The 27929-nt window shown below is 43.1% G+C and overlaps 2 protein-coding genes across 8 annotated transcripts; one reads left to right on the plus strand and one right to left on the minus strand.

Moving 5' to 3' along the window:
- The first annotated feature begins 889 nt into the window (after positions 1–889).
- On the plus strand, positions 890–11585 carry LOC121586451 (flotillin-1-like). Of its 3 annotated transcripts, XM_041903139.1 has the most exons (13): positions 890–1054; positions 3050–3110; positions 3423–3498; positions 3639–3729; positions 4219–4362; positions 5416–5535; positions 5658–5753; positions 5991–6143; positions 8083–8264; positions 9805–9850; positions 10173–10310; positions 10563–10727; positions 11315–11585. In XM_041903139.1, exons 2-13 carry the CDS (start codon positions 3053–3055, stop codon positions 11333–11335), a joined length of 1290 nt encoding a protein of 429 aa, XP_041759073.1. In that variant the 5' UTR covers positions 890–1054; positions 3050–3052; the 3' UTR covers positions 11336–11585. The 3 variants fall into 3 exon arrangements, with proteins under 3 accessions (XP_041759073.1, XP_041759074.1, XP_041759075.1); XM_041903140.1 differs by lacking the exon at positions 3050–3110 and having other exon boundaries at positions 891–1054; XM_041903141.1 differs by lacking the exon at positions 3050–3110 and having other exon boundaries at positions 895–992.
- Positions 11586–14869: 3284 nt separating this feature from the next.
- Positions 14870–27600, minus strand: LOC121586450 (zinc finger protein 384). 5 transcript variants are annotated; one of them, XM_041903133.2, is made up of 12 exons: positions 27443–27600; positions 26064–26131; positions 25477–25732; positions 25133–25255; positions 24626–24664; positions 22963–23114; positions 21983–22059; positions 21587–21811; positions 19490–19657; positions 17930–18008; positions 17575–17733; positions 14870–17013 (listed from the first exon to the last, which is right to left on the minus strand). In XM_041903133.2, the coding sequence occupies exons 2-12, from the start codon at positions 26124–26126 to the stop codon at positions 16624–16626; spliced, it is 1731 nt and encodes a 576-aa protein (XP_041759067.1). In that variant the 5' UTR covers positions 26127–26131; positions 27443–27600; the 3' UTR covers positions 14870–16623. The 5 variants fall into 5 exon arrangements, with proteins under 5 accessions (XP_041759067.1, XP_041759070.1, XP_041759069.1 ...); XM_041903136.2 differs by lacking the exon at positions 26064–26131; XM_041903135.2 differs by lacking the exon at positions 24626–24664.
- Positions 27601–27929: the final 329 nt, after the last annotated feature.

A 27929-nucleotide genomic window follows, 5' to 3' on the forward strand; every position in this document is an offset into this window, starting at 1 on the left:
AGGGAGTGCCGCGTCTCGTCCTGTCATCACTGTCCTGTTGGAGCCGGCCATGGAATCAGCGCACTTGCTATAAAATATTTTCTAATGTATGACTTGCCTGCCATGCATCCTGTAAGAATCCTATAGAATTGGCTATTAATGCAAAAATGTTTTGTTGGATAATCATTTTTCTCCTATTAGATGTGAAATAGTCCCTATAATAAAAAATAAAAAAGTGATATTATTTACAGTAATTGATTACCTGAAATCAGATCAGCCAAGACAAATGACTGACATGTTGATAACCTTACTACAATAAATGCAAATATGTTCATCATCCAAAATATGAGTTTTAAACAAATATAATTACTATGCAAAATACAATCTTCTGCTGTTTTGTGATAACATATCATTGCCAAATGTAGCATAGATACATGTGTTGTGCTGATTACCCCCAGTCACTTCACTTGAGGCCTTAATAAGACAATCATTCAATGGGGTGGTTGCAGGAAGCAACACATTCAAGTACAACCAGTCACATTGGTGCCATGACCGAGATCACAGCAGATTGGCCTCACTTGAAAGAAGTTTGGTTGCCTTCAGAATGAGAGGCTATGGGTAGACAATTTGAGGACACACACATACATACACACATCCTCTCTCTCGCACCGCTTTTCAAATAGGCATGATGCCTCCACATCCATCTAACGAGGCACTGACACAACAAAGAACAAAAGGCAACTACATTGCATAAAGTCAATAGCTTTGTTGAAATAGCTAAGTAATTCGATTTTGTATCCTAAATGCTAAAGTATTTCACACTGATCATTGAATGAAATCCAATTAATCACCGCACCACCAGATGGCGATAGCACATTTTGCAATGGGCGTGACACGATGGATAGACGCTTTTGACGGGAAGAGCTATAACGGGACAGAAGCATCATATATACATACAGTCATTGGACAGACGATAGCAAGAATAACACGGCTGTACTTTGAGAGCAAAACAAGTATTGTTGCAACGCATCTATCTATACATTTGCATTCTGCATTAGTTCATTCTGTCAAATTGGTAAGTGAACGGACATATTTTGCCAAATCCTTCGACTGATTTGATGCATCTCGGATTGCAACATATATAAACATCAGTGGGGTCTAGCAAAAATGATAGTGGAATTGGATACATTTGTATCATTGCTAACGAGTTGCTACACCCCTGCATGTTTTATTTATATCCTATTTGCATGTGTGTTGATACATGTGTTGATACAGTACATGAGCGTGTCTTTCTATGCGCTTTATTAGCAAAATGTCCTGGGTGGGCTCATGATAGAAATGCTGCGCAACATTTACGCAGATTCAATTAGCTGCCATTGATGTCTCGAGAGCTTTCTCAAGGCTCCTGCCCCCTTGGATTTTCATGGGCATGTTACAATAGTTCTGACAGTGGCGGCTCCTGAAAAAATTCTCAGGGGGGGCAATTTTTCTGATGATTTAGGTGACCTACACACATTTTAAAAAAGATATGTCCAGCAACAACATGAAGACAGGGGCAGCATATAAGTCAATACCAGAAGCATTTATTGACTGATCTCAAAAGTGTTGGCTTACCAGGGTTGGTGGAGCCCTCAGTTTCATCTTTGCCTCGCAAAGCTAACTCAAACACTCCGCAAAACTTCACACACTGGATTAGCCGGCTGAGGATGTGGCGGTTCTTGCTAATGTCGTAGTAAATATATTTGTTATAGTGAATATGGAATATGATATGTTGAGTAAAATGTTGTGCTAAGATCTATTTAGGTCAGGAGCTGGTTATAAGTTCTGTTCCTATCCAATAACAATGGACAAAAGGGTCCTATCTTGTCAGCCTTGTCAGTTTCAGTTCTCCAGTAAACTTGTGATTATCAACACTAACCTCATCGTTGTGGCGGCGGACAGCTAGCCTGTATCCCTCATCCAGTTGAGTGGGAATGTTCACTCTCCCCAAAGCAGACAATCTCAAACAGCTATCCATGTGGGTCTTTGACAGCTCATGTTTCTTAATCTTTCCTGAAAGATGGTGCATGTCCGTTACACACCAGTCGCTGTCCAAGCGGTGCTGTCTGCCGTGCCGCCTTCAGGGTGAAAGAGTAAGCAGGGGGGTAGCAGAAGACTGCATTAGCTACATCGCAGCCTGCTAGCCAGGTTTTTCGTTCGTACCAATTTTTGGAAAATCCTCGGGTGTAGGACTTCCCCCTTTAGTAGAAACCTGTTGAATTATTAAATTTGGTCTGGGAGGTCCTAATTGTTTCGTTGCCAATTTATCTTCATTTGTTCGCCGACAAAAAGGAACTTCTTTCAAAGACACAATCGAGTTGCACTGAAGCCTAGCCATTTTGATAGTAGTAGTGAATTGATTGACGAGGCTACCCGCTCTTTTCTTAGTTACGTTCATGGTTATGTTACGTATGACGAAAGCGCGTAAGTGCAAGCCCTCAGAAACCCATAGAGATTGTATTGAAAGCTCTGATATTTGAAAAAAAATAGATTTTACATGGGAGTCTATGACAGACTTCTGGGCGATTTTCAACCTGACTGAAATCGCCCCAAAAGGGGGGGCCATTTGAAGCACGACTTTAGCCTGATTGGACATTTAGTGGCACTGTGGCAGATCAGACGTCTAGATTACAACACTGATAACTACTGTTGCCGTGATATAATTGATTAGAAAAAAAATCCCTTCCTTTTCCCGTTTGGCAGTGTGTCGCCCATATCGCCCTATTGAACACACCGCCCCTGAGTTCTGATACTGACTACCTGCTCAGATTCAGATTAAATCTTAAATGAAATATCTTTAAAATGTAGTCACATTTTGTTACTTACAGCAGCTATACAAATTATTATTATTAGACCTACTGTATAGATTTCAGTCAAAGCTGTCATGCATGGCTGATGAATTACAAACGCTTGAGCAATAGGCCAATGTAAGACTCTCCAGTAACCCACTGTCAAGCCCATTGCCCAGCATTGGAGCTTGGTATATGAAATTGTGTAATTAAATGTTGTGTGTTGTTTTTTGTCTTTACAGCATATGAGGAAGAAAAACATGTTCTACACGTGTGGTCCAAATGAGGCTATGGTGGTGTCAGGTCCATTCTCTAATCCAGTGTTTCCCAACCCTGGTCATTGAGTAACCCCAACAGTACACAGTTTCGTTGTAACCCTTGACAAACACACCTCATTCAACTCATTGAGGGCTTGATGATTAGTTGACAAGATGAATCAGGTGTGCTTGTCCAGGGTTACAGTAAAAATGTGTACTGGTGGGGATACTGGAGGACCAGGGTTGGGAAACACTGTAAACATGTTACATTAAAGTATGTAGGATGGTAATAATACTCTCATGCATATCTCACCCCCCCCTCTCTCTCTCTCTCTCTCTCTCTCTCTCTGATTCTCAGGGTTCCTCCGGTCTCCTCCAGTAATGATTGCTGGAGGCAGAGTGTTTGTGCTTCCCTGTGTTCAGCAGATCCAGAGGTAAAGTCAATTTTCCTGTTCATATCTGCAAACTCATATGATAATAATCTGGCCATGTATAGCCATCTGCCATTGTTTTGGGATATCATAATACAACATTGTGGAATGACTATATCTCTCCCTCCTTTTCTCTCTTCCAGGATCTCCCTGAACACTCTGACGCTGAACGTGAAGAGTGATAAAGTCTACACCCGCCATGGGGTTCCCATCTCGGTCACTGGTATTGCCCAGGTTTGTCTCTCCATCTTTCTTCTTTCTCTGTCTCCATTTCGTTCTGAGCCAATGTAAGTACACTATTCTGTCACATCACCAGTCATTTAAACATGTTTAGACACCCTAGTTTTGTACACAAGTGTAAGGGCTTTCTTTGATTAAGTATGTATCAAGTAGACCATTAAAACCTGCCATCTGTTTCACTTATATCATTCATTTATATATACATTGGCATTAAATACCTCACTCTCTTGTGCTGTGGACAGGAGAGAGTAACCTTGCCTGTTCGAGTGTTAATACAACTACTACTGCTGTGTAGTTGGGTAGTGTACAGCAGATGCTTCTGGTTTTTTTTAGCACTGTGCACACCTGAGTCGTGTTCATTAATCACCAAAAACAGACTAAAACAGGGAAGGACTACCTGAATTTGCTCAGAAATGCAAGTTTTCTGTTTAAAAAACGTTTAAAAATGTTATTATGCTATTATGTGTTCTCTCCTCCCTCCAGATGAAGATCCAGGGGCAGAACAAGCAGATGCTGGCCGCAGCCTGTCAGATGTTCATGGGGAAGTCGGAGGGCGAGATCGCCCAAATCTCCCTGGAGACGCTGGAGGGCCACCAGAGGGCCATCATCGCCCACCTGACTGTGGAGGTAAACTTAACAACACGAGAGGGCGTGGGTTTTGACCTTTTTAGCACAGCTAATCACAATGCTTGTTTTGACTAATCCGTTGTAAAACAACTGTTTTGCAAGATGTCACAAACAGATCTGGGACCAGGCTATGTTATAGCAGCTCACTCATTTTAGTGCAATGTAGAAACATTTCGGCACTATTTGCCTTCTTCATGGTTACATGAGGTAAACTGAACAGCATCCTTACTAGCCACATCCACAGTTATAGTTATAGTTATAGTTATAGTTATAGTTACAGTTACAGTTACAGTTACAGTTATAGTTATAGTTACAGTTATAGTTACATAAACAGCACATTATAGCAGCTTACTCATTTCAATGCTGTAAAGCCATGACCAAAGCCAAGAGCTATGGCCCTACGTATTTATTTGGACAGTGAAGCAAAAACCTTTAATTTGGCTCTATACATTTTGGATTTGAGATCAAATGTTTTAATGAGGCGACAGTACAGAATGTCACCTTTTATTTGGGGGAATTTATTTATGTATGTACCATACTCAAAACAGCATATTGCATGGTAGAACTGTCTTGTGACATACCATAACAAACAGACCATAACAAACAGACCAAAACAAACAGACCATAACAAACAGACCAAAACAAACAGACCAAAACAAACAGACCAAAACAAACAGACATAACAAACAGACCATAACAAACAGACCAAAACAAACAGACCATAACAAACAGACAAAACAAACAGACCAAAACAAACAGACCATAACAAATAGACCAAAACAAACAGACCAAAACAAACAGACCAAAACAAACAGACCATAACAAACAGACCATAACAAACAGACCATAACAAACAGACCATAACAAACAACACATTTAACAGTTGTATCAGAACCATAGTCATATGGATATCTATGTATGGCTATGTGTTCAACAACTCGTACATAGTAACATGATGGAGAGGGAACACTGCAACTTTTTACTGTCATGATAATTACACTAAACAAAAGTATATCAACATCGGCCCGAACTCTGTTATTTCACCCCCTCCAGGAGATCTATAGGGACCGTAAGAAGTTCTCAGATGAGGTGTTCAAGGTGGCCTCGTCCGACCTGGTCAACATGGGCATCAGCGTGGTCAGCTACACGCTCAAAGATGTTCACGACGACCAGGTGTGCATTCTCTCTCTTCTTTCAATGGAGACTCCATTCTTGCAACTGCTCCAATGCGAGATAAATAATGGACACTAAACTAAAAAGTAACCAATGTTGTTCTCTTCCTCTCTGTGGTTCAGGACTACCTCCACTCCCTGGGGAAGTCCAGGACCGCCCAAGTGCAGAAAGACGCCCGCATCGGAGAGGCCCAGTTCAAGAGGGATGCTGTGATAAGGGTGAGCCACCTCTCCCTTCTCTCCACTCTCTCCTTCTCTATACCTTCCTTCTCTTCTTCTGCCCTTTATCCTGTCCCTTGCTCTTCTTTATTTCTGAATTCTCCATCACATGTTCTTTCACTTGGTTTTCCCTATCCGTTCTTACTTTTCTCTTTTCTCGTAGCCCATCTGAACCTTTCCTTCTCCAATCTCCTCTTGTTCCTTTTTTACACTTCCTGTGTGTATCTCTCTCTGTAGGAGGCCCATGCCATGCAGGAGAAGATCTCAGCCCAGTATGTCAATGACATCCAGATGGCCAAGGCTCAGAGGGACTATGAACTGAAGAAAGCATCCTATGACATCGAGGTCAACACCAAAAAGGCAGAGTCTGAGATGGCCTACCAGCTACAGGTACAGTGCATTGGGAAAGTATTCAGACCTCGTGACTTTTCCCACATTTTGTTATGTTACAGCCGTATTCTTAAATGGATGAAATTGTCCCGTCCCCCCCCTCATCAATCTACACACAATACCCCAAATATTTTTTACTCTGAAATATCACATTTACATAAGTATTCAGACTCCTTACTCAGTACTTTGTTGAAGCACCTTTGGCAGCGATTACAGCCTCGAGTCTTCTTGGGTATGACGCAAGTCTTCTTGGGTATGACGCTACAAGCTTGGCACACCTGTATTTGGGGAGTTTCTCCCATTCTTCTCTGCTGATCCTCTCAAGCACTGTCAGGTTGGATGGGGAGCGTCGCTGCACAGCTATTTTCAGGTCTCTCCAGAGATGTTAGATCGGGTTCAATTCCGGGCTCTGGCTGGGCCACTCAAGGACATTCAGAGATTTGTCCCGAAGCCACTCCTGCGTTGTCTTGGCTGTGTGCTTAGGGTCGTTGTCTTGTTGGAAGGTGAACCTTCACCCCAGCCTGAGGTCCTGAGCGCTCTGGAGCAGGTTTTCATCAAGGATCTCTCTGTACTTTGCTCCGTTCATCTTTCCCTCGATCCTGACTGGTCTCCCAGCCGCTGAAAAACATCCCCAAAGCATGATGCTGCCACCACCATGCTTCACCGTAGGTATGGTGCCAGGTTTCCTCCAGACGTGACGCTTGGCATTCAGGCCAAAGAGTTCAATCTTGGTTTCATCAGACAGAGAATATTGTTTCTCATGGTCTGAGAGTCCTTTAAGTGCCTTTTGGCAAACTCCAAGCGGACTGTCATGTGCCTTTTGCTGTGGAGTGGCTTCCGTCTGGCCACTCTACCATAAAGGCCTGATTGGTGGAGTGCTGCCGAGATGGTTGTGATTCTGGAAGGTTCTCCAGAGGAACTCTGGAGCTCTGTCAGAGTGACCATCGGGTTCTTGGTCACCTCCCTGACCAAGGCCCTTCTCCCCTCGATTGCTCAGTTTGGACGGGCGGCCAGCTCTAGGAAGAGTCTTGGTGGTTCCAAACTTCTTCCATTTAAGAATGATGGAGGCCACTGTGTTCTTGGGGACCTTCAATACTGCAGAAATGTTTTGGTACCCTTCCCCAGATCTGTGCTTCGACACAGTCCTGTCTCGGAGTTCTTTGGACAATTCCTTCGACCTCATGGCTTGGTTTTTGCTCTGACTTGCACTGTCAACTGTGGGACCTTATATAGACAGGTGTGTGCCTTTCCAAATCATGTCCAATCAATTGAATTTACCACAGGTGGACTGCAATTAAGTTGTAGAAACATCTCAAGGATGATCAATGAAAACAGGATGCACCTGAGCTCAATTTCCTGTCTCATAGCAAAGGGTCTGTTTTTTATGCTTAATACATTTGCAAAAAATTCTAAAAACCTGTTTTCGATTTGTCATTATGGGATATTGTGTGTAGATTGATGAGGGAAAAAATTCATTTGATCCATTTTAGAATAAGGCTGTAACGTAACAAAATGTGGAAAAAGTCAAGGGGTCTGAATACTTTCCGAATGCACTGTATGTCCATGATATGACATGATAAGACATGGATGTATTGTATAGCACACCCATTATTGTTATTTGTTTGTTCTCAAAATCACAAAGTATGGAAAGCAGCTCACTAAACCAATTGAAACAAAGCAACAAAAAGATAAACACAGAATTTAAAAAAAAATATTGAGGAAAACATAACCTCTTGAAAATGGTCATAAAGAGTACTAATGAGATCTTGGGCTTACCATTTGAACATAAAGAGTACTACTGAGATCTTGGTCTTACCATTTGAACATAAAGAGTACTTCTGAGATCTTGGGCTTACCATTTGAACATAAAGAGTACTACTGAGATCTTGGGCTTACCATTTGAACATAAAGAGTACTACTGAGATCTTGAACCCGTCAGGTGGCCAAGACCAAGCAACGCATCGAGGAAGAGAAGATGCAGGTCCAGGTGGTGGAGCGCTCTCAGCAGATCATGCTCCAGGCCCAGGAGATCACCCGCAGGGAGAAGGAGCTGGAGGCCAAGGTCAAGAAGCCTGCTGAGGCCGAGAGATACCGCATGGAGAAGCTGGCCGAGGCTCAGCGGTGAGTACCAGCTAGGGTTGGGCCGATATATGATTAAATCTAATATCGTGATATGCAAGACCATATATATCGTGATGTGCAAGACTATATAAAATCAAATAAAATGTATTTAAAGCCCTTTTTACATCAGCATATGTGACAAAGTACTTCTACAGAAACCCAGCCTAAAACCCCAAACAGCAAGCAATGCAGATGTAGAAGCACGGTGGCTAGGAAAAACTCCCTAGAAAGTCAGGAGCATAGGAAGAAACCTAGAGAGGAACCAGGCTCTGAGTGGTGACCAGTCCTCTTCTGGCTGTGCCAGGTGGAGATTATAGAGTACATGGCCATTAAGGCCAGATTGTTCTTCAAGATGTTCAAACGTTAATAGATGACCAGCAGGGTCAAATAATAATCACAGTGGTTGTAGAGGGTGCAACAGGTCAGCACCTCAGGAGTAAATGTGAGTTGGCTTTTCATAGCCGAGCATTCAGAGGTCGAGACAGCAGGTACGATAGAGAGAGAGAGCGAGGGGGAGAGAGAGAGGGAGAGTCGAAAACAGCAGGTCCGGGACAAGGTAGCACGTCCGGTGAACAGGTCAGGGTTCCATAGCCGCAGGCAGAACAGTTGAAACTGGAGCAGCAGCACGACCAGGTGGACTGGGGACAGCAAGGAGTCATCAGGCCAGGTAGTCCTGAGGCATGGTCCTAGGGCTCCGGTCCTTCGGGAGGAGAGGGAGAGAGAAAGAGAATTACAGGGAGCATACTTAAATTCACACAGGACACCAGATAAGACAGGGGAATTACACTAGCTATAACAGACTGGCACATAGACTATTGCAGCATAGATACTGGAGGCTGGGACAGGGGGGGGTCAGTGGACACTGTGGCCCCGTCCGATGATACCCCCGGACAGTGCCAACCAGGCAGGATATAACCCCACCCACTTTGTCAAAGCACAAAACCAGACAGGAAGATCACGTTAGTGACTCAACCCACTCAAGTGACGCACCCCTCCAAGTGACGCACCCCTCCACTCCTATACTCTATTTGAACATTTCAAATCAAAACAGTGCAGTTTTATCAGTTAGGCTGTATCAATTTGTTGAAAATGAAGTCTAAATGAATGAAATAAGTCTTATTGTTTTCCCATACTAAGGTTATTTAATTAGAATGTGAATATAATATCGTAAAATAAGCACAAAAATTGCACAGTCTGGAAATATCTAGTCATTAACGGCGTAAAACGATTATATTGGATATTGCGATATTTGGAGTAGCATATCGTAGAAGAGATCTCCCCAAATATCGCCCCAACCCTAGTACCAGCCACACGTCTCCAAATGACCACACGTCTCCAAATGACCTTTCACAAATTATATATTGTATTTTGTGAACCATGTATTGCATAGACAATGAAAATATACTAGATATTAATGCATTCCATGGAGTATGAGACAGACAAACAAACAAATATACAAACTATACTGAATACTGTATGTACTATGTACTTTATAATGTACACCTAACAGGCCAAACAAAATATGTTTCTTTTCCCACAGTGCACAGCTCATTATGGAGGCTGAGGCTGAGGCAGAGTCCATTAGGGTGAGTGTGTCTATAAGTATCACATTGTTCCAGACAAATTCTGAAAAGCAAAAGTACATTGTTACTATAGGACTGTTACTGTTCCAAGCTTGTTTTACCCCTAAAAGCAGTTAATTCTTGTGTCTGTGACTCGTATAAGCAGAGAGCACTTTAATAGTAATAGAATTCCATGTTTACCACACTCAAGTCGTTTAGCTTGTTCAATCAATACTACTAAATCCTGCAGTTAACTTATGATAAGTCACACCCAAGGAAGCTGTAACAACATAGTATGACTGTCATAATACAATAAAACCTTCAAAAATGTTCTTCTGTCTCTCAGATGAAGGGTGATGCGGAGGCCTTTGCTGTGGAGGCGAAAGGGAGAGCCGAGGCAGAGCAGATGGCCAAGAAGGCCGAAGCCTTCCAGCAGTACAAGGAGGGAGCCATGGTAGACATGCTGCTGGGGCAACTACCACTGGTGAGAACACCTTCAATGAGATAGAGCTCAAACACACAGAATCCTAATTTGAGATGAGCGCATTTAAAGATTGCGTATATCATGCATTGAATTGAAGATTTGCATGAAAAAGTCATAAAACTCATATAAAGTTAGTTTGAATACAAAAATACACATCATTATAGAGTCCAAATTCTGATCACTCGTCACTGGGGTGAGCTTTAGGACAGAGAAACTGGACGAACACCTCTATGTTCCTCTGCTCTCCTCTAGATGGCGGAAGAGATCAGCAGGCCTCTGGCGCAGGCTCAGAAGATCACCATGGTTTCCAGCGGGGACGCCGAGGTGGGCGCGGCCAAGCTCACAGGGGAGGTGCTAGACATCATGACCCGCCTTCCAGCGACAGTGGAGAAACTGACGGGAGTCAACATCTCACAGGTGAAACAGCCTAACCAACGATGTGTGACGTATTATGTAACTAGAGGACTGTTATTTGTCTGAATAACAACATTCTCAGTAGGTCTCCAATTCATTAACCAGTGGTTACCCCCCAAAAAATAGTTTTATTGTCACATACACTGGATAGGTGCAGTGAAATTTGTTATTTTACAGAGTCAGCCATAGTAGTACACCGCCTGGTATTTGAACCAGCGACCTTTCAGTTACTGGCCCAACGCTCTAACCACTAGGCTACCTGCCACCCCTGATCCGGAGTTATATTTCACAGAATAGGATATGAATAACTTGCCAGATAACGTTGACAAACACGCATGTACATGTATAACTCTAAATGTTACAGTTTATAAAGAATGCTAAATGTTAATATGGGCACCGTAAGCATCAAGTACAAGATAGTATATCATGCACATTTCCGGTTAGTATTGTTAGTAATGTTAGTAAACCTAGTTGGCTAACTCACTGAACCTACTTTGTGAATCCCGGCTCCTGTTGGTGTTCTATGTTAAGACTTCATTTTCTCTCTTTCTCCAAATCCCTCTCTCTCATCCTGTCCTTCCATTCTCTAGGTGACAACTCGTATGGGCTGAGGAGAGGCTCCGGTGCTCAGGCAGACCTATTTCACACCCCTGCCTACTATCACAGCCTTACCCTTTCTCCTCAAGTATGTTATACCAAAAACATACAGTGCCCTCCGTAATTATTGGGACAGTGAATAATTTTTTCTTCATTTGGCTCTATACTCCAAAAGGTTGCATTTGAAATCAGACTGTCAGCATTAATTTGAGGGTATTTTCATCCATATCGGGTGAAGCGTTTAGAAATTACAGCACTTTCTGTACATAGTCCCCCCATACTTAGGGGACCAAAAGTATTGGGACAAATTTACTTATATGTGTATTAAAGTAGTAAAACGTTGAGTATTTGGTCCCATTTTCATAGCACACAATGACCACATCAAGCTAGTCAAAGCTCAAACCAAGTTTATTCACCCACTGGGTCAAACAGCTGAAAAGACAAAAGACATGTTTCCACCAGCACAAGTATTTATACCCTCCTTTAGGCGGAGTCTCCTCCTTGCACCTCTAAACACTACATCTTTGTTGCTAGGCAGGAAGTTAAGTGATGTGTGTAATAAAACTGATCCTTCTCCCTTCATTTAACCTGACCTGACCTCGGCCCCCATTCCTCACTAATCCACAGCTATCCAACCTTATCAGTGACCGCAACCAAGTGATTGCCTTTTCCCTTACTTTGTAACTTTCCAGACCCCTACTTATTATCCACCCTCCATTGACCCCACCATATACATTCATCATACATGTAACCATACACTTCTAGCATAGCAGGTATTTCAAATTAGAACCCAATAATGCATTTGCTGTTTGTTTTGGTTGTGTTTCAGATTATTTTGTGCCCAATCGAAATGAATAGTAAATAATGTATTGTGTCATTATGGAGTCACTTTTATTGTAAATAAGAATATAATATGTTTCTAAACACTTCTACATTAATGTAGATGCTACCATGATTACGGATAATCCTGAATGAATTCTGAATAATAATGAGTGAGAAAGTTACAGACGCATAAATATCATACCCCCAAGACATGCTAACCTCTTACCATTACAATAACAGGGGAGGTTAGCATTTTTGTGGGGGGGTTATGATATTTGTGCGTCTGTAACTTTCTCACTCATCATTATTCACAATTTATTCACAACCAAAACAAACAGTAAATGCATCCAACACATTTGAGTCACAAGCTTGATGTAGTCATTGCGTGCTACGAATATGGGACCAAATACTTAACGTTTTACTACTTTAATACACATATAAATGAATTTGTCCCAATACTTCTGCTCCCCTAAAATGGGTGGACTATGTACAAAAAGTGCTGTCATTTCTAAAAGGTTCAACCAATATGAAAATACCCTCAAATTAAAGCTGACAGTCTGCACTTTAACCTCCCAGTCATTGTTTGATTTCAAATCCAAACTTTTGAAGTATAGAACCAAAAGAAAAATGCTTAACTGTCCCAATAATTAGAGAGGGCACTGTATCTAGTATCTACCCTTCTCTCAACCCCCTCATCTTTCCATGTGTCTTTCTCTGCTTGTCTCACCTTTCACCTCTGTGTGTGTATATTTGGCCCTTGATTCCCTCCTTCATAACTGCCTGTGTCCACTGCCTTGCTGCCAAACCCTAAGTGCATCTTAACTGGTCAAACGCACAGTCAAATCCTCCACCCATTATTCTTATTCTCAGTCTTACTCATCAGAAGCAAAGGTGACCTGACCAAATCCATGTTTCAGAGAAATCTCATTGCTCTGTTGGTACTATGTTTGAGTAACAATGAATGTACAAAATATGAACCATTCAAAGTTTCCATTATTCTAATCTATACCTGCAAAGGGTCTTGGGAGATGTAGTGTGAATAGGCCAGTCAACTCAGCTTTGTTTCTCTATATATTATAATTTTCTATGGATTTCTATCTGCGAAATGTGTGCCATTTATGTGTGTCTACATTCACTGTTACAACACGTAACTTACGTGTTTTTTCGTTGTATTTTCTGCGTCTCTCACACTGAATTATCCTCCTTAATCGATAGTCTTTAGAAAGGACCTTTTAGTCAAGCAGATTATGTAGCAGCTCTCACAAATGTGACTTGTATTAATTTTGTCCAGAGTGCTAGGGGACTGGTTTACTGCTCTGCTATAGCTGTCAAAATGGTAATATGAAGTTATAATCATGGAATTATTGCACTTCTGCCTAACACTACATAATGTCAAGTTGTACTATTGATGTTAATTGAGATGTACTGTTAGCATTGAAGCTACGTTATTATTAAGATGGTCCTCAGATCAACAGAAATGGTAGCTGCGCTAATGACTAATTAAAGGAGGAATTTTCGGTTAGAAAAAAAGTGACTGTCATCAGAAGTAGAAAGAGAGGTGTCATATGTATAAAGAAGAAATTCTGAAAGCAGGTTGTTTTTTCTATTTGAGAACCTTTCGCAGCCCTAACTAAAGCTAGCTGTGCCGTATTGTACTACTAATAGACGTAACTACTAGTACATAATAGCATGATATACAAGTATTGAGTACATGGCACATATTTCATGACATTGCATTTCACCAGAGGAAAGGCAAGCAGTCATTCCTCATCACTGTATGTATTGGCTGGTACAATCAAATTTCCTCTCTGGGGGATTAATAAAGTACTATCTTATCTTATGGTTCAATCAATGCCTCAGATCAGTATGTTCAATGGAAATAATTCAGATAGCATAGCTTGCTAGCCATGTGTGTCTCATGGCATTGTAGGGTCTAGTGAGACGACTGACTCAGTATAGGAAGTGAGGTTGACAACCAACTTGCCTTATCCCCACACACTGTCACCCTCTACCTCGCCGTCGCCACACAAGCTCCCTCTCATGAACTGATGATGTTACACCGAATAGTCTGAAATGTATTTAATTTTATATTTAATTTAAAATGTGTTTTGTTTTGTTTATGTGAAACACGAGATCATGCATGTGATTTATTATATTGAAGTGTGTTTTTTTCAATATGATTTGTCAGGAGCCTGAATGCATGAGCCATACCAGGTGCTACTGTTATAGCTCAGTAACCAAACCAGGGACTGAACCAGAGGTTCCAAATATGGCCAAAGGGTCAAAATATGGGAATATTTTAGATGTAATTATTGTAGAAATGCCACTACTCTACCCATTTTAGTGAAGTATTATACGATTTTTGTTCAATTTAGCTTGAAACAGTTTCTACTGTACGCAAAGATAAAAAGCTGATTTGAAACATATGATTTTCTTATGTCAAGTTGTCACATTTATCTTAATTTATGAAGGACCTTCTGAGCTCAGCTGCTGGCCTGGGGTTACATTGAGTTGCATCATAAGATCAGAGTAATCAAACATCCTTATCCTTACTAACACAATGTTACCATGTTTCTGTGTTGTATCTTACTTTAACCAGGATATCATCTATGTTCATGGTTGTCCCTTGTTTTAGCAAGAAATAATACCAATAGTTGCTTATTATATATTCTTAAATGGCATGTTGAGCTTATTTCAGTGAACACCAAACAAAACTTGGGGAAAAGTGACTTAATATACATTTAATGAAAAGAATAGGACGAATTCCATGGCAAGTAGTGTATCCAGGACTGATTTCATTTTCTTTGAGTTATATTAGAAGTGTGTTGTTGACTTTGTTTTTGAGGACTTGCCAAAATTGGAATGTGCCTCCATTGTTTTCCAATTGCTGTGCACTGGTGTCATGAAGAACCTTAGACATCTGTATTTTGTAGGAAATGTATACCCTTACATTATATCAAATACATAATTCCTTTGATTCCAAAACCACAACCCTCGTGTTCTTTGGTGTGTGTTTGTGTGGGAAGGTCATGAAATGGGCATGGCACAGGGTATGGCAAATTAGTGTCCCAAACACAATCACCTAGCAAACCATTCCAACATACAACATAATATTTCTATTATTTTAATGTATAATCTACCTATGTACTGTACATTGATACAATACCTTCAAACTGACTTTCCACAGCATGTCTGCATGCAGTAAAAGGAGAATCTGACAGCAAGCTTGTCATCTCCGACTGTCTCACTTTGTCCTTACAAGGAGAAACAGTCTCTTCAGATGAATGTGTCCTATGCATATACAGCAAGTGTAGCATAAGGGTAGTTCATAACGGTATTAGGAGCGATAAAAACATTAATACGAATATTGAGAACTGTGTTATTTCAAAAGACACATAATGAAGTATAAGGAGTATACATAAGATAACCGGCCAATAAATACAGAGCAGAATAGAGCTCTGTGATTGGACGGGTTAGAAATACACGTCAACGATTCGTTACTTTTGGAGTTCTTTTGTTTTCCTTTTCATATGCATTTCGATCTCTGTTTTACTTTAACGAGGCAGAGAGTAGTAAGTACATCATTCCCTTTTTTGAATAAAAAAAAGTCATTTCTATATATATCTACATAGATTACAGTATCTTCCAATTGATAATAACGATAACATTGATACAGTAAGAATAATGAAGGTAGTAATATTCCGTATGAAAGGTTTAAAAAAACAAAACAAAAACTTGTTAACAGTACCTGACAGCCATTTCATTGTTTCAACACGATATGCCTTTCTCCCCCACGCCCCTTGCTTTGCAAAAATGAGTTGGGAATATAGAAAATTATCATTCTTAAATACAAAATCTGTCTGTTTCTAGATGTTTCTCCTCACTCACTTCCTTCCTTGCACAATCTTTTTGCTTTCCCACGCCGTTCGTTAACACACTCCACTGTTGGTAGAAAAATACATACAACAAATAAATGAAACGATGAGAAACCGAAAAAATACAACATTGATCAAGTGCCTTCTTTATATCAGACCCCCCCCCTTCTTTTCATATCCCTCTCCCTTTTCGGTGTCTTCTCCTTTAAGTGCATTCTTTGAACCATTCATATATCATCTCTTCATTCAATACTGGACTACATATCCCATGTTTCCTCTTAATCTCAGGTAGTCCCTTCACCAACCTCCTTTCCTTATTCTCTGATTGGGTCTTGCCTCTCCAAACCTCATTCTTCCATCCATTCCTTCGCCAACCCCAAGGCAGTGTAGTTTTTACAGTGGAGGCTGGTGGGAGGAGAAATCGGAGGACTGCCTCATTGAAATAGCTGGAATCAAACACATTTAATGTGTTCACTGTGTTTGACACCTTTCCATTCATTCCATTCCAGCCATTACAATGAGCCCATCCTCCCATTTAAAGTGACACCAGCCTCCATTCCCTCCCTCTCCCCTCGTCCATCCTCCCCTCTGTCCATCCTCTCGCTCTATGAGTTCATGTGCTCCACCTGGATGGCTGAGGTGGACACGGTGAGGCAGAGGTCCTTATGGGCCGACAGGTCGGCGACGCTGACTGGCTTGTACTGGATCTCGCCGGCCGACACTGTCTTGTACTGGTGAAGGTCGAAAGGGCACGGCACGCCCTCCGTCTGCGGGTAGCTGCCTTGCTGAGGGTTCTGGGGCTGGTTCTGACCCTGGTTCTGACTCGCCCCTCCGGGACCGCCTCCTCCTGTGTTTGCCCCGCCTCCTCTGCCACGGCCCCTCCCCCTGCCCCCTCCTCCATGAGTGTGACCCTGAGCCTGCTGGGCGGCAACGGCAGCCGCCACCGTGAGGGGGTCCGGGTTGTGCTTCCGCATGTGTTTCATCAGGTAGGTCTCCTGGAGGAGAGGAGAGAAAGAGGGTGAGTGAGGTAGACAGTGCAGTGAACACTTACCATGCAGTGGGTCTAGGGAACAAAACGCAAGGGCTTGGCAGCACCTACATACAAACTCAGTAATATGTAATCTATGCAAATGACTGGGAGGAAATAGGGGGGGGTGTTTTTAACTACATAGCCAAAGCCTACCTCTACAGTCCTATACAACCCTATCGGTTACCATCAAGCCAGACTACTGCTTGTACATGTTAATCTACTCTTCTACTGGTTGTTCAACTGTTTTCACTACCAACCAACTTACAGTACCTGAAGTAGTCCTTCAAGTAATCTAATACTGCAGTTACTGAAAGAAGTACATACAATTAATTAGTCTCCACCCTCACAATGCTCTAGCCCCTCCCCTAAATGATGACATTGCTGAACATCACTTTCGTGCAAAAGGCCCCTCTCACAAGTTGAGGCCTTGCATCTAGAAAGCAAAAGTGGGTGTGACACTTTTAAAGGGGTGGGGCGTTGAGGAGGAGGGTAGAAGGAGGAGTTTTAGGGTGACTGGCAGGCGTACCGAGGTGTAAGCGCGGTTGCACAGGCCACAGGAGTAGAGCTTGGCGTGTTTGACCGTGTGAGTGGACAGGTGCACCTCCAGACTGGCCGCGTCTGTGTAACCGCGGTTACAGTTGTGGCACTTGTACGGCTTATCTTTGTTGTGCTGCCGGCGGTGAGACTGGGGGAAGCAATGAAAGAGTTAATACATTATGATTACTGTGACTATGACGTTATCATATCATTACGCTTCTGTTATTAACTGACGTCATTCATTTAGAGCTAAGTGAAGTTTTGCTATGTGAAACTTACAATCAAATAAATAGAAATTGAGATGAAATTGAGATCTATTGGATGTTGAGATGTAGTAGGCCTACCTGTAAATTGGAAAGCTGAGTAAATGCTTTCTCGCAGCCAGGATGGATACACTTGTAAGGTCGGTCCCCAGTGTGGATCCTATGGAAGTGAAACACAGTCTGTAATGAACTACAGCTCCCACAAACCCCAGTAGACTGACTACTTTCATTACAGTGTCACTCACTCCAAGGAACTGACAGGAACGATGGAAAGAGAGACATCCAATCCCAAATCAAACAAACTATCCATAGAGATTTCTTGATGGCCCTTCATAGATAGAGTTTCCACCATATTGCTTCCTGGTACATCCAACCAGTCCTTTCAGATCTATGATTGAATGAGCAAAAACAGGGCTCGACATTAACGCTTGTCCCCTTGTCCAGGAAAGGTTGTTAAAAAAAATTCGGACAAGAAGAATATATATTTAAACTGTCCGAATGGACAAAAAAAATAAAAAAAATCCCAATATCAAACAATTGCTCTGATTAGAATTGGATGGGAGAGGCCAACATTGGAATAATATTCATATCTATTTTTCATGTAGGCTACAAAAATAAAAAGCCTAAAATTATCTACAGCCTCATGTCCAAACCGATGCTGACATGAGGGACGCACCAGAAAATGTAGCCAAACTTTAATGAGACTTTTAATTAAAGAAGTCTGTGGGGATTAGGGTCGTTTTGAAATTGAGCAAGAAGATAAGAGGATGTGAGAGACAATGAGTGAAAGGAGTAGATGGAAACAGAGAGGGTGTATGCTGATGTGACTGCAGAGAGGGTGTGTGATGACGTGACTGCAGAGAGGGTGTGTGCTGACGTGACTGCAGAGAGGGTGTGTGCTGACGTGACTGCAGAGAGGGTGTGTGCTGACGTGACTGCAGAGAGGGTGTGTGCTGACGTGACTGCAGAGAGGGTGTGTGATGACGTGACTGCAGAGAGGGTGTGTGCTGACGTGACTGCAGAGAGGGTGTGTGATGACGTGACTGCAGAGAGGGTGTGTGCTGACGTGACTGCAGAGAGGGTGTGTGCTGACGTGACTGCAGAGAGGGTGTGTGCTGACGTGACTGCAGAGAGGGTGTGTGCTGACGTGACTGCAGAGAGGGTGTGTGCTGACGTGACTGCAGAGAGGGTGTGTGCTGACGTGACTGCAGAGAGGGTGTGTGATGACGTGACTGCAGAGAGGGTGTGTGCTGACGTGACTGCAGAGAGGGTGTGTGCTGACGTGACTGCAGAGAGGGTGTGTGCTGACGTGACTGCAGAGAGGGTGTGTGCTGACGTGACTGCAGAGAGGGTGTGTGATGACGTGACTGCAGAGAGGGTGTGTGCTGACGTGACTGCAGAGAGGGTGTGTGCTGACGAGACTGCAGAGAGGGTGTGTGCTGACGTGACTGCAGAGAGGGTGTGTGCTGACGTGACTGCAGAGAGGGTGTGTGCTGACGTGACTGCAGAGAGTGTGTGTGCTGACGTGACTGCAGAGAGGGTGTGTGCTGACGAGACTGCAGAGAGGGTGTGTGCTGACGTGACTGCAGAGAGGGTGTGTGCTGACGTGACTGCCCACTGTCCCTGTTTAGTAGTGTTTACCTGTGGTGCTGCTGTAAGTGACTGAGCTGCCTGAATGTTTTCTGGCAGAAGGAGCAGGTGTAGGGCTTGGCCCCGCTGTGGATGCGGATATGCTGGGCCAGGTAGCTGGAGTTGGCGAACGATTTGGAGCAGTGGGGACACTTGTGCGGTTTGCCCTCAGTGTGGTTTCTAACAAGGGGATGGGGAGATGGAGAGAGAGAAAAAGAGAGAGAGAGATTTATAACGTATCAAATCAGCGGCGAATGATCCGGAGATCAAATCATAATTAAATCAAATCACCCCAAATCAAGTTTAGCGCAGTTGGATTGACAGTGTGCACTTTTTTGTTGTTGCTGTGTCTGAGTTGCGAAACACAGTACGCAAACAGACAGCAGGCACAGTCCCCCTTTCCTTTCTCTCTCTCTCTCTCTCTGTCTCTCCACCTATCGTGTGCTACCGATATTGTGTGGTAATCCTACAGAGGCCTACTGCTAAAGAATTTGAGTGAAGGCAAGCTTGTGTCTTTATCTTGAAACCTAAGGCTAAACATTGAGAGGGGCATGTGAGGGAGGATATGTAGCCTAATAGAGAAAGCAAAGCGTGAACTTAACTCTAACACAATGGTGAGGGGGAGGAAGGAAAAGCCATTCATTTCATTACTCAAACATTCAAGAAACCAAAGACTGATGGAAGAGATGGTGCACAAATAGAACTGAAAGTGTCATGGAAAGGCAGCGAAAGAAAAGGAAGAAATCAATATGGAAAGTTGTGGTCGTAGGATAGCTAAATGTACAGATCACTTGTATGACAGAATTGTTTAACATTATGAAGCTGTTTCAGGGATAGTTTACCCAAAATGACATCCTTTCCTCAAGGATGGACGTGACTTATTAGTCTTTGCTGTGGTTGTCCAGCTATCTAAAAGGTTAGAATGCAATCTGTCAAGGAGTTAACCCTTCAGATCAAATGTGGTGTTCCACAGGGATCGATTCTTGAACCTGTACTATTTCTAGTTTACCAAACGCATCAACACTACCATAATTTTCGGACTATAAGCCGCGCCTTTTTTCCCATTTTTCGACCCTGCGGCTTATATAACGGTGCGGCTAATCTATGGATTTTTACAGCTAACGGCCACTAGAAGACCTCCTAAATCTATGGATTTTACAGGTTACAGTCCACCAACTTTAACTCTATGGGCTCTATGACCGGTCCGCGCCCCCCACCTTTAAGCGGCGGGCTCCAGCAGGAAAAGCTGGAGGCCGGAAAAGAGTGAGACAGGTAGCGCACAAAAGTAAAAGTGGAACCGAGAGTGGTACGAGAGACAGAACGAGAGCAAGACAGACAGACATTACGAGAGCGAGACAGTTTGTCTCTTTCCCGACAATCCCCACTGTGCACGAACCCTTACATATGGTAATTAAACATTAAAACACCTGCGGCTTATAGTCCAGTGCGGCTTATATATGTACACATCATTCAATATCATTCAATTTAGCTGCTGCGGCTTATACTCCGGTGCGCCTTATAGTGCGGAAAATACGGTACTCAGATTCTGTTTATCAATAACATAAGCATCTTGAATTCCCAAAGAAATCTGCAAACCATACATAAAAACCATAGCCGCCAAGACAGTAAACAACGCAGATACACTTGGCAACAAAAAAACATTTCAAACAGCACCCAGTCTCCTTATAAAAAGGGTCACTAGCTGTGACATTTCGACAGAGAAAAAAAGGCGGTGCTGCTTTGTCACACATCACCAGAAATATAAATATTGGGTTTGTTTATTCTAAACCTGCGGTCATAGATGTAGTACAATAAGAGTTTTTGAAATCAGTATTATTGGGAGTAATACTGTCTCATTTGGTTTGTCAAAATAAAACCCTATGTATCTAATGCAGAGTGGTTACTCATATTGTAATGGTCAAATTCAAAGCCAAATGTAGAAAAGTACATTGGTATCACTAGCACTGAATTTGTAGTGATAGTGACTGTCTTTACTACCAATCCTCCATTCTAGTGACAATCTATATTCTGCAGTCACCTATTCCCTTAAATCAACCACCACACACACACACACACACACACACACACACGCCGGGGAGGCAGCAGTACCGTGTGTGCTGCTGTAAGTGACTGAGCTGCCTGAATGTTTTCTGGCAGAAGGAGCAGGTGTAGGGCTTGGCCCCGCTGTGGATGCGGATATGCTGGGACAGGTAGCTGGAGTTGGCGAACGATTTGGAGCAGTGGGGACACTTGTGCGGCTTGGCCTCCGTGTGAGACTTGGCATGGATCTGCATGTCCGACTTGCTGAAGAACGTCACCGCACACATCCGGCACCTGGAGGATGGGTAAGAGAGAATGGTAAATGGTGGAAATGGAGAGAAACAGAGATATGCTGTTTAGAGATGAGGATATGTTGAATGGGGAATAAAATACAGGGTTAACTTGCGTAGCAAATGGTGAGAGTTAAGGAGTAAAAAGTATGTAAGCACAAAGCCTGTAATCTACCTGTATGATTTGGTGCCATCTTTGTTCCCATGCTCATCCTCATCATTTGATAAGTCATAATGGTCGGCATTGTGGTGCTATAAACAAACACAAAACAATGTTGTTGTTTTTTATAATCAACACTTTGCTTCACTAATCCTGAAGTAATGACACTACAATATGTAGCCTTAACACATTTTATCATTATGGATTGGATTGAATGGGGAGATGCAGTGATCTAACCACAACGTAATACAGAAGATAACTTCTGTAGAGGCTTACATGCTGACCACACTGGCCGCATTGCGGGCGCGAGCGTTGCAAAATAAATGTACACATGCATGTTATTCAATTATTTCATCCAAACTGCTCGCGCGCGTCAACGATCGTCTGCGTAGCCAGGCGCTAAAATAGAACTTGCTTCTATTTTAGAGGCTTGACGTGCCGCAAGTCCCGCCTCTCCCATTTTTAGGGGCATATATCCACATGGGTGATTGAAAGATGAACGAGGTCCACACTCCAGTCCAGTCGGTTGTAGTAATGCACCTTAAAGTCGGTTGCCAACAGCCATATAAAATCCACAGAAGAAGACTGAACAAGGAGAAATTACTAGAAACTAACTAGGTTTCCCCTTTTATCTGTGGATTGATTGTTGGAGTAGAGAACACATGATTTTGTGTCACTCAACATGGGTCAAAATTCTACAAAGATCCAGCAACAAAAAGGACCTTGTACATTTCAGGTAAAATAACAACCTAATGTTTATATCCCAGGACAAAATAGCAGCAACAGCAAGCTAGCTAGCTAAATGTCCATTAATGTTTCATTTGTGTTTCGACCTGTCCTCAAATTAGTTTTGATACTTCAACCTGCGTGTCCTGACCGCGTCTGGTGTGGATGGACAAAATCAACATGTACGCGATGCGGCACGCGGACGCACGCGCATGCCCGGGTAGTCAGCATGTTAGCTCTTATGTGACATCACTTAATATCTCAATCACCTGCCCCCCAGCAGCCAGGTGTGCCAGAATCAACGCATCACTTCCTGGGGGGAGGTTGGCGCCAGCCCTCGGCATCATCGACTTCTTCTTCCTGCCCCGCTTCCCAGGCGTTGGCATGACAACAGCAGGGATGACCAAATCCTCTTTCTTGTCTGAAACAGGGACATAAACAAGGGATGGAGGGAAGGGGAGAGAACGGAGGAGAAGAATAAGGCTCTGATTAAAACAGACCAAAAACCACACAACCTATCCCATGGGCCTCTCTGCTTGGTGAGTATCATCCAAAGCGGTGTCTCCTGGTATGCAATGGTGAAAGGAACAACGTGTGAGTGCTACATCACCCCATAACACAAAGGCATTTTAATCTCTTCACCCATATACTGGAACACCTGACAGACTTCATCGCTGCAAAAATAATTGGTTACACTCAACTGCCTAATTGGACAGTGTTGCACAGCTACATAACTAAAAAAAAAATTGATTTCGCTTTTTAGAATGGGCCAGATACTGTCGTTTGTATGTTTTGGAAGTTAAGACAATGATTTTCATCAACTTTTGGATGATCACATTCATGGATGAAATTGCACCACCAGAGAACAGCGGCGTACTCCAGATCACTCCCTTGGTCCTCCAGATCACTTCCTTGGACCATTAGTGGGGGTGCATCAGATCATATTCTTTGACTTTCAGATTGGGTTTTTGCAGTCAATATAACTCTATTGAACCATCAATAGGTCACAGATTTGATCATCTTCATAATATGTTGTGCAATTTATAGTGTGAGCTTAAATCTAAATAAAGTCTTCAGTAAAACACTACATCCAAGCATCCTGCACATTTAAAGACATTTTCTTTGCAGCTTATAACAGGGCTTACAGCAGCGTTTCCCAAACTAGGGGTTGCGGTGGGGTCGCCTGATTTGAACATGGGGTCGTGCTAACCTCTGGTAGCCGCTAGATGCGGTTGTATTAAACAGAGTGGTTTCTGTTTTCTTCCTACAAATGTGGCTTTATCTTTTGAATGGTTTAAGCTACAACATATTATGACCCCATCACTGAAAGATAAGACTCCACATGTGTGGATGTGTGTGTTATGTTTCCCTTTATAATGCCCACAAGCCACGCAGGACTCATTAGAGTAGAGAGGACGGGACCAGGCTCTAAATCAGACTGGGGGAAAAAAACATCATCAATTCTACACAGAAAATCATACAAAATTATTGCTTGATGATCTTCTGAACTTCCCAATACCTTTCGGATGCATTTCAGTCATTTCAAACGATACTTCCTTCAGATTGAAATACTGTCAAAAGTACTGTCAGACTGATTTGTTATAGACTGTAATAGCCCCAATTAAAAAAGTAAACATTGGCCGTTGATAAATAAAACAATTTAGATCAAAATAGGGTCGCGGGCTAAAAAGGTTTGGGAACCTCTGCCTTACAGTATCTCCGCACAGACAAGTAATTTAAAAAGCAACTCAACTGCACATCCAAACCAGGCTTCAAACAGTTCAGAGTGCAAGTAAACACAACCACAGGACTGGCCATGGGCTAAGGCTGCAGGGCGTTGCTGCTAAGCAGTAGGGATGGATGATGGCATATGGGGAGGAAGTAGAGGACTAGGTGAGTCAGGGTGGAGGGGAGACGGAGGTGGGTACTCACTGTGGCTGTAGAAGTAGAGAGAGGAGTGCTGGCTGCTCTCTGACAGAAACCGAGAGAAGAGGAGAACACACTCAACACACGGAGCTCACTACCTGGCTCGCTCCCTCGCTCTCTCACCGCAGAGGGTGGGGGAGTTGGATCCGGTCAAGGGTTAGTGGTTGGCTGCTGGCAGCGCGTTGCCAGGGTTAGCTCAAGCAGCAATGTGTGTGTTACCGTGTGTTTGTGTGTGTGTAATGCATGTCTGTGAGTGTTGAGGATGGAAGTTTGTGATAAAAAAAGACTAGAAGGTGGTGCCACCCTTGCTGGGTCAGCCCATATCAACTATGGGATTAAATAAAATAAATGCTCAAATGAATGTATGTCTGTATGTGAGTGTGTGAAAGTGAGTCTGCTTTGCTTGTTGATAAGCAAGGACAGGTTTGCAAGCCACTCAGGCACACAACCTATCACAGTGCGGGGGGGGGGTAACAGGTTTTGGGGAACGGGGGAATGGGGTGGAGGTTTTACCTGTGTTTGTGGGGTGCAGTGCGGACACTATCATGGTGTTGGCAGGGGGTCCGGGCACGAAAGATTGTGTGGAGGTGGGTTGAGAAACCAGGGTGCCTTGGGGAGTGGTTATCACTAGCCCCGCTGAGAGGGAGAGAGAGACGGTGACCTGACTGCACCACACCCCTCCCAGAGAGAGCTGAGGCACACATTACACACTACACACACAATGAAATAGTGAGAACGTTTGAGAGACATCACTATAACATGATTAAGCCAGACAGAAACAGGGAGGAGACACACATAGAACAACCACAGAGGATAGCCAGACAAACTGACACTGGCAGTGTGTCTTGTTTACTTACCTGCCGTCATGATGCCGGTGGACTGGACAGGCACCACCGTGATATTCTGTGAGGTGTGCGGCTGGTGCAGGTGACCGCCTACGGCGTTCAATTGGACGCCACCGCCTCCACCTTCCTGTTTGGGCACCACCCGGCCTCCCGTGTCCATGGTGAGCACAGCGGTGGGATAGTGCGAGGAGTGAGGGAACGACGGAGAACCCTTATTGTCCGGACCCAACTGCTCCTTCATCTTGTTCAGGAACATGGCGTTTTCAATCTATAGTGGAGGGGGGAGGTGGATAGGAAAGGACGGGTGGAAAAGAGAAAGACAGGCAATAGAAAGAATGGTTGAGATGCCAAAAGGAAATGAGTAGAGGTGGTAGAGGTTGAAAAGGGAAGTGGAAGAGAGGGGGGGGGGCAGAAGTGATCATTTGGGGAGGCTCGTTGTTTTGTTACTTACACATAAATTACAGTGAATTTGATGTTTTGCCATCCTCACCAAAAGGTGCAAGCTCATTATTTGAAAGTGCTACCTAACATGTATTATGTCTTTATTTGCGACACCACCATGTACATTTCAAGATAAGGTCCAGTAATAAGGTTTCTACCTGTCCTTGTACTGTGGGAACGGGAGACCAAAAGTATGATGAGTTGAAATGGGAATCTTCCATTATTTCTGTAATTGAAAAGCAACATAACTTATAAACACCTGCTCGATCTTCGTCATCAGTTGAAATGAGACCATGCCCATCTCAACTGATGTCTGGCCAAAGTTCTTGGTCTCTCGCAACTGCTAAGCATATCCAAGAAGTTGAGTTAAATAAATTAGTTTTGCTCAAGGGAATGGGGAACGTTGAACAATACAAATGCTGAGCTAACACTGTGTTTTCGTCACTGGCATGCATTTTGCCCACTGCCAATAGATTTAACTAAGATAGAGAGGAGTGAGCCATATTGATTGCAAGTCTCCATGGCCCCCGGACAGAGAGTGTTGCTGTTGGTCAGGATTGTAAATGTTACTGTTCACATACAAATACGTGCATGCAGAGCGCAGTAGTGGGAGTGTACAGAAAGAATGTTTCATCAATGGCTACTTATAACTTCTAGCACAGTCTACAGATGAGATCATAACAACAAAGAAGTATGGATACATTGTATTGAATGCATAATAGAATATTTTGCTGAAATATTTAAAATGCCATGCAACTCCCGGGAACCTACTAGCTAGCTTCTCTCACTGAGCTACATGGCTGGAGTGGGCACTCTAAATAGCAAGGAACAATGGCAAGTCTGTCATTGAAAACCATCCGGCTAGGTGTATAACGGGGAAGTTATTTATTGTAGCTTTGTAATTCAATACACCAGCAACAGAGAGGTGTCTGCTAAGCATTCTGATGGGGAATATTGAGTTATGTTAAGTTATAGTATTTCCTATCCCAGGCCAGGGCACACATAAGACAGCTTGCCAGGCAATGGGATAGCCACAACTACCTACAAGAAAACACTCGTCTACCCTGTCTTTTAGCTAAATGGCTGGTGGCAAGCTTGATAGACTGCTATTGATGTTAGCTAGTTAATTAGCTAGCAACAACAGAGGAGTGAAATCTGAGCTAGCTAGCTAAATAGAAGCTAGCTAGCTCCTTGAGATTAGCTAGCTACAGTAGCTAACTTGCCTCCATTAATTTCAGCTTTTGTTAGCTAGCTTGCTACTATGCGGCCTATTTTTAAGTCGACAATAAACAAATACACTTCCGCTTGAAAACAACAATGTCACAACCCCTACACCTCCATCCCTCTCCGTGTTCCGTCACACTGAGAGAATAAAAAAAAAAAAACAGAGAAAAAAACGTCGACGCCAATGCCCCTGTGCGAGACGCAGTTTCATGCAGACTTCCGGCTGTCCAGACAGAGTGGAGTAGCAGCTCATATGAGTTGCTCTGTCACACAGAAATAATTAACGGTTGAGTAATAACTCGATGTTAATTACCGGTGTTGGCGATTCCCTCTCAACCCCGGGGCTCCCTCGGTTCGGGACAGTTCGGAAACTCAGTCTAAATCCGCCCGAACCCTCAGATTCTCCGTTTTTTTTTTCCTCGATTTTTTTTCTTTGCCCCTCCTGTGGGTGTGCTCCGCTCTATACTTCCGGTGCCGAGAAATTGATTTCCGGTCTTTGGGGACCTGTACAGAACTATTTAAATTAATATGACCATATATTATATGATTATTTAGATGGATTTATGATGATATGGAATGTACTTGTTATTGTTGGTAGCCTTCAACTATCAATGATGGCTGATACAGGTATGCCACAGTACAGGCAAAGAAAGGGGTTCCCAAACTGGGTCCCCGGGTCCAATTTCCAGCAAGGTGCAATACATTTTTTTAAAGAAATGAAGCTCCATCAGATATTGTTCCCCCATTATATTGTAGTGAATGTTTTTCCTGCTATGGCTTTACCGTTCCCTCAACTTGCT

The sequence above is a fragment of the Coregonus clupeaformis genome, chromosome 17 (genome assembly GCF_020615455.1).
Source record: "Coregonus clupeaformis isolate EN_2021a chromosome 17, ASM2061545v1, whole genome shotgun sequence".
NCBI lineage: Eukaryota > Metazoa > Chordata > Actinopteri > Salmoniformes > Salmonidae > Coregonus > Coregonus clupeaformis.